At 35.5% G+C, this 6,777-nt stretch overlaps 1 protein-coding gene across 1 annotated transcript; it reads left to right on the top strand.

Annotated features, from left to right (window-relative positions):
- The first annotated feature begins 3,902 nt into the window (after positions 1–3,902).
- On the top strand, positions 3,903–6,700 carry LOC112176212 (flavin-containing monooxygenase FMO GS-OX-like 9). Its single transcript, XM_024314032.2, has 7 exons — positions 3,903–4,702; positions 4,818–4,888; positions 4,989–5,150; positions 5,353–5,435; positions 5,661–5,796; positions 5,979–6,152; positions 6,344–6,700. The coding sequence occupies exons 1-7, from the start codon at positions 4,120–4,122 to the stop codon at positions 6,545–6,547; spliced, it is 1,413 nt and encodes a 470-aa protein (XP_024169800.1). The 5' UTR covers positions 3,903–4,119; the 3' UTR covers positions 6,548–6,700.
- The last annotated feature ends 77 nt before the right edge of the window (positions 6,701–6,777 follow it).

The raw sequence follows: 6,777 nt of genomic DNA, 5'->3' as shown, positions 1-6,777 counted from the left end.
ATCCTCTACAATGGTTGCATATAGAAAAAACCAATCTCTAGCTAAAATAAAAACCCTAAAATGGTTGCATATAGAAAAAACCAATCTCTAGCTAAAATAAAAACCCTAAAGATCGAGAGCTTGGCTTATAAAAATTTTCTTACGTGCAGCGCATGCAGTTAATCGGTTTCATAGTGCTGTGACTATATTTCCCGAAGGAATAAATGGGAGGAAGCGTTGCATGTACATTCTTGACCGAATTGCCAAGTCCGCATTGCAGACATAGCTATACAGAGAAAATGACATGCCAGCAGGCTAGGCATGTAAATGGATATGAATAACCTATATATTACTTTAGTTCTTTACTTCACTTTGAAGCTCCGATCCATTTTGCTTCCCTTAAAGTAGGGTTTAGGGCTTCATGAATTAGGACTGATTAAACCTTGACTTTGTTATATAGTTTAATACTTTAATATATGCCCAAATCGATCTGTACGTTAGTGTATTATATATTACTGTACAGTCAAACAATGCTGAGCAATGAGTTTGGTAAACTCGTGCATGATTTTAATTGAAAGCAAGGCCATGATTATGATTCATGGTCGATCGAGCTGGGATGGCTTAGAGTGTTATGGGTATATGTATCTACTCAATGTAATTTACCTTGCAAGCTTTACATAAAGACCAATCATTTAGCATTGCTAGCTAGGTAGGAATGATAACAAATAATTTACCTGTACTTGCAGACTTAGGCTACACACTAATAAAAGATTTATTTACCCGAATTGTACTTGGTTTCTTATTCAAATGGATTAAGATTTACGTACTAATTCAAATGGATTAAGATTTACGTATTAACAAAGAAGAAATACGTACTAATTAATTCCCAGTTGGAGATCGAAGGAAAGGAAATAAATTAAAGAGGAACTGTCTGTACTTGACTTCATGACCACATTTGAAAGTCAAATGAAAATGAGGGAACTGTGCTGAACAAACATGCTTACGTACGTACTGTTTCATGATTGCTCATGTTCCCTTAGCTTCAAGAAGGAGGCATTCTTTTCTTGTTTTTTTTTCGATGACAATTCTTTTGTCGTCGGGACTACTCACATTTCTTCTTTCTTCCGAACGCAAGTACTCTACTTTAGTAGTCACACACCTTTTTTCTTTTCTTTTTTATCAAAAGAAGATACGTACTAAGTCACCTTTTTAATTATCGTTTTGTTTAACTCTAAAAGTAATTTTTCTATCATATATATATATATATATATATATATATATATATATATAAGGTTCTAATTCTAAACTTTAAAACTATGCAAATGAAGTTACTCTCATATCAAAAGTGTAGCATAACGGATCTTGCGGATTTGTTCGGCGAGAGACTACAGCATTAATACCGCTATCATATGAAATGTATTAATTAGTTGGAGGAGGAGCCTCCGTGGCTCACTTGTTGTTTACTTGTTATTGTGCAAGGTTGCTAATTGATATTATAAATTAACTCTTTGAGTAGTAAGTTTCTCAAGTTCTTCACTGAAAAGTTCAATCCAGATAGAGTAAAACAAAAACAATTATAATATATAATAAATCCATCTATCTTAATATATATATATATATATATATATATATATATAGAGAGAGAGAGAGTAAATGTTTTTGGTGATTGTCTGATGAATCATAAATCGGAAGACACCAAAAATTATCATGCAAAAGTGCTTTTAGAGGAGACAAATAATCTAAGGCATTGATTCAATATGCATGTAACGTGTGTCTGTTTCCAAACTTGCAAAACCATCTTTATCTCCAACATCATAATGAACTAAAATATATATATAATTGGAACCAAAATCTTTGAGCAATCTTCGACAACAAAATACAAAAGAAAATTATCGATGCAAAAGCTAGTATGATCTAATTGATGACCATAACAAGCAACTAATTTATTGTTTTATCAACAATCATGTCGGATTTTTCAGTCACCATCTTGATTTTCAAGTTTACAAGCATGATCCCAAGCTAATTGAGCCTTATCTTTTATAAAAAGAAATCTCTACAAATAATTTTCTCTTACTAAAAACCATGGGCGGATCCAAGTAGAAGCTTGGGCGGGCTGGAGCCCGTCCGAGATTTTTAGGCTTAAAATAAAAAATAGATGTATACTTTAATTGATGTGGGTTTAAATGTTTAATTGACGTGGGTAAGTGGGTTTAATTGATTTCAAAACTTATCAAGGTCGATCAATGAGTCTTCTTTCTGCTGTGCAATTGTTGTGGGTTTAATTGATTTCAATACTTATCATTTTATCAATTGTTGTGCTATCTGAATATCTCGGCCAGGAGCTTGGCCTCATTCGAATGTCGAGTAATCAATTCAAGTTTATGGAGTTAACTTTGCAGATTGGGCTTGGGTTTATTTACTAACTATTTCGTCCTATCCATGGCTTTATATTCATAACAAACTTTTGGGTTGAAAAAAAAACCTATATATGTGATGTATATTTTTTGTTTATATGTATGCTTGTTTAACGAAACCACCCGAACTCTCAAATTATCGAAGTTAAACTCCTCTCTAGCTCTTCCATTCTCTCCGTCCATCACAAATTCTCATTCTTCTTCTTCACAAAAAGGCCTAAATTACGGACTAAACTCAATCTTTGAACACTTGAACTCTCAAGTTCTCATCTCCCCACTCTTGCATTCGCACACCTGTGCATTATTGTACTAAAAAAAAAATTTTGGGCTTCGCCCAAAAGGACACATAAATATGTAGCCCTCCCTATTTTCAAATCCTACATCCGCCACTGCTAAAAACTAGCATCGTGCCTGCATTTTGCGCGCGGTGAAAAAGAAAAAATTTATGTGAACTATGAAGACATACGGCATACCTTTGCATCAGTTGCTAATCTAGCTAATGTCTTTAGGAATTCTACTTTTGAGAGTTTGAGGTTGTAATGCAGGGCTGAAATATATAACTATGTCCTATCCTCTTGACAAAACTGTATATACTACGTGACAAACATGCAATTTTGATTATTGTAGTGAGTAGTTTTCGTGGAGAGTATGTTTCTGTGCTTTTGGTTTGTTTGCCTCATTGCATTATTTGACGATTTCTTCATATAAAATAAATTCTTGGTGAGTTAACTAAACATGTTTAAATAGGCATTATAGAAAAATTAAATTTTAGTAAACCCTTTGACACCAAAAGAGGGCTTCACTTTATAGTAATAGATAGATAGATAAGTTTCGATACAAAAAATAAGATATTATATGGTTTTTGTTATTCAATTTTTTATTTTAATAGAGAGCATAATCATGATCGCAAAATTACACTACTTAGAGATCACATAATAGTTTGTAGTATTTACATTCATGAGCTATTCCCACCAGAGTAAAGTTATGGTATGTTAATATTTCTCATACATCAACTATTTTTACTTCTTTAAGAACTCATGTTACCACTTTGAGGACTACTATTACTATTTTGAGGACTCATATGGTAAACTAAGAAAATTTGCTACTTTAAGGACTCATGTTACCACTTTGAGGACTAGTGTTACTATTTTGAGAACTCATGTAGTAACTAAGAAACTTTACCACTTTAAGGACTCATTTCCACTATTCCTCCAACTAAAAAAATAAAAACTTCTTTCAGAAACTGAAAATACAAACCTAGCAATTGTATGTGCCACTACATTACATCTTCTAGGCCCGTAGAAGACTCCGGATATACTTGTTTATTGCGTAGCAATAGTCATATGTCATCTTTGTTTTTAAGGCTACTGCTTCTAAACAGTCTGATTCGACAATCAAGGGCATCAAGTACACATCAACAACAAATTCCAGCAAGTAGTTCGGTAGCTAAAACAGAGATATCCCATACCTCCTACTTAGCTACGTATTTGGTATTACAGCTAATCACAATAATTAGGTGCTTAGCATACCAAAAACAAAAAGAGTTTATGCTCTGGAGTTTTGATAAAAGATTTGATTCACCAACTAACATGTTCTTTTAAAAGATCCCCATCTGCTTGCTTAAACAAAGTCCCCCCTATAAAAGCCTCATCACCAACATCAAAATTTCTCATACCCCTACCAAATCAAACTCCACACAACCAAAAGAAAACCCATTGACACAACAATGGTGTCTGAGAGGTACCAATCCAAAAGTGTGTGCGTAATTGGGGCTGGACCCTCAGGGCTTGTTGCTGCAAGAGAGCTGAGGAAAGAAGGTCACAGAGTGGTGGTGTTGGAACAAAACCATGATGTAGGAGGTCAATGGCTGTATGACCCAAATGTGGAGGGAGAGGACCCCTTAGGAAGGAACACTACTAGTCCTACTACTAGTACGAAGTCTTATCATCTAAAAGTCCACAGTAGTCTTTATACCTCTTTAAGGCTAACATCTCCAAGAGAGATCATGGGATTCACTGACTTCCCATTTTCAATTAAGAAGGGTAGAGACATGAGAAGGTTTCCAGGGCATAGGGAACTTCTTCTGTACCTTCAAGATTTTTGTGACTGGTTTGGGTTGAGGGATTTGATTAGGTTCAATACTAGGGTGGCTTATGTGGGCATGCTGGATCATGTAATGGGATGCCAAGATTTGAAATGGCTTGTTAAGAGTGTGGAGAAGAAGACCCAGATTGTGATGGAAGAGGTGTTTGATTCTGTGGTTATTGCCACCGGCCATTACTCTCAGCCTAGGTTGCCTTCCATTAATGGTAAAGTAATTACTTGAAAATTTCTTGTCTTATCTAACATTTCTAGTTATATTGAATTAAACTGTTTTCATTCTCTCTCTTTTTTTTTCTTTTCAATACTGTTGGTCATGTTTAGGAATGGATTCATGGAAGAGGAAGCAAATGCACAGTCACATTTACAGGGTTCCCGAGCCCTTCCGTAATGAGGTAATCTGTGGCCTGTATTTGATATACGACCTTGTTGATCCATATTAGTCATTCATATATATATATTCAAGCTTTTGACCTTCAATATTTATCGTCCAAGGTTGTGGTTGTGGTTGGAACTTCACTAAGTGGGCAAGACATATCAATGGAGCTAGTAGAAGTGGCAAAGGCAGTGAACCTCAGCGCAAGATCCATGAACAATATCTCTGAGGGCTTATCCAAGGTCATTTCCAAGCATGATACCTTGCATCTTCGTCCACAGGTACTACAATCGCACCTCGTGGTGACACCAAAAGGGATGAAACCTTAAAACTAGTTTAGTCCCAAGTCCCAACTCATTTTCTCGTATTTCCTTACAATATCGGGCTAATTCTTTACAATCCCATTAGTTTTAAGTTTTAACCATAATTCTGTCTATTACATGTGTGATGTTAGTGACTTTTAACTGCACAATTCATATGCAGATAGAGTCCCTTCAAGAAGATGGAAAGGTGTTGTTTGTGGATGGTTCTTGGGTAACTGCAGACACAATCATCTACTGCACAGGGTAATGTTCCATTCCAAAACTATTTTGCACTGTTTAGCAGACAATATTATAAAAACTCAATGATTGCTTATGAAACAAGCTATCAATGCCCTAAACTGTACTGAAAGTCACCAACTTGACCTTGACTGGGAGATTTTCTGTGGGTCTCTGACATGAAGAACTTCGAGTGTTATTACTTCTAATTGTTCCAAGTGGGTTGTGACTTGTGTTTGTACTTTTGTGCAGGTATTCATACACATTCCCATTTCTTGACACCAAAGGAATAGTAGCTATTGATGATGACAGGGTGGGTCCTTTGTATGAGCACACCTTCCCTCCCTCGCTTGCTCCTTCTTTATCTTTTATTGGCATTCCTAGACAGGTAACCAAAATTGACACATGATATAATTGAAAAGATTTTGGGTTAGGCGGCCTGACCATTAGTTAGCGTGACTAATATAATGTTCATGCAACTTGATCCAAGATTTTCCCCTCATTTTTCTTCTTTTTCTTTGGCCCCAACATATAGATATAGCTTTCATGTTCATCATCTGTTCCATCCAGATCATAGGGTTCCCTTTCTTTGAGTCACAAGCAAAATGGATAGCTCAACTGCTCTCTGGGAAAAGAACATTGCCATCATGGGATGAAATGATGCAGTCCATTAAGGACTTCTACCACTCAAGGGATGTTGCTGGCATCCCAAAGTACAATACTCATAATATTGCAGATTTCGAGGTAAAATTGTTTGTTTGTTTTTTTTTTCTTTTTCTTGAGGAGGAAAATAAGCTCTAGGTAAGAATGTTTGTTACGTCTGGTAATTTTGTATCTTGTATACTTAAATACGGGTGATCTTTTGACCGCAATTGACGTAGCTTGCATTCAAAGCTATCAATCTAGAGGCCTAATTTGTTTTCTTGTTCTTGCAGTATTGCGACAAATATGGAGATCATGTCGGTTTCCCACATTTAGAGGAATGGAGGAAAGAGCTTTGCCTTTCTGCCTTACGAAATTCTGAGACAAACTTAGAAACATATAGAGATTCGTTGGATGATCATGACTTGCTTCAAGAGGCTCTTCAAAGTCCACATTTTACTCAACAAGAACAAGGAGCTCAAGATTTTCCCATGTAAAAGTCTTTAAAGTATTCTTGTTTGTTTAAATGTATTTGTTATTTGGTTGAAACTTGGGACTTTCTTTTTTTGGAGAAATGGGAGAATTTATTATTAAATAAACACTTAAACATTAAACACAAGAAAATAGCCCCTGAACATTTGTTTTTTGTAAGAACTTCCATTTACTCTACTTGAAGTGACAAGGATTCTTCCTTCTTCTTTTTTTCTTTTTTTTGGTTGGGTGGGGG

This window comes from Rosa chinensis, chromosome 7 (genome assembly GCF_002994745.2).
Source record: "Rosa chinensis cultivar Old Blush chromosome 7, RchiOBHm-V2, whole genome shotgun sequence".
Taxonomy (NCBI): Eukaryota; Viridiplantae; Streptophyta; class Magnoliopsida; order Rosales; family Rosaceae; genus Rosa; species Rosa chinensis.
The sequence above is the reverse complement of the archived record's forward strand: the minus strand, read 5'-3'. Positions and strand labels throughout refer to the sequence as shown.

Excerpts from the sequence above, each read along its gene's own strand:
- LOC112176212 (XM_024314032.2), top strand. The coding sequence starts at position 4,120 with ATGGTGTCTGAGAGGTACCAATCCAAAAGTGTGTGCGTAATTGGGGCT. Across the intron at positions 4,889-4,988 it reads CCGAGCCCTTCCGTAATGAG|GTTGTGGTTGTGGTTGGAAC; the intron begins GTAATCTGTGGC and ends TTATCGTCCAAG. Across the intron at positions 5,151-5,352 it reads CCTTGCATCTTCGTCCACAG|ATAGAGTCCCTTCAAGAAGA; the intron begins GTACTACAATCG and ends ATTCATATGCAG.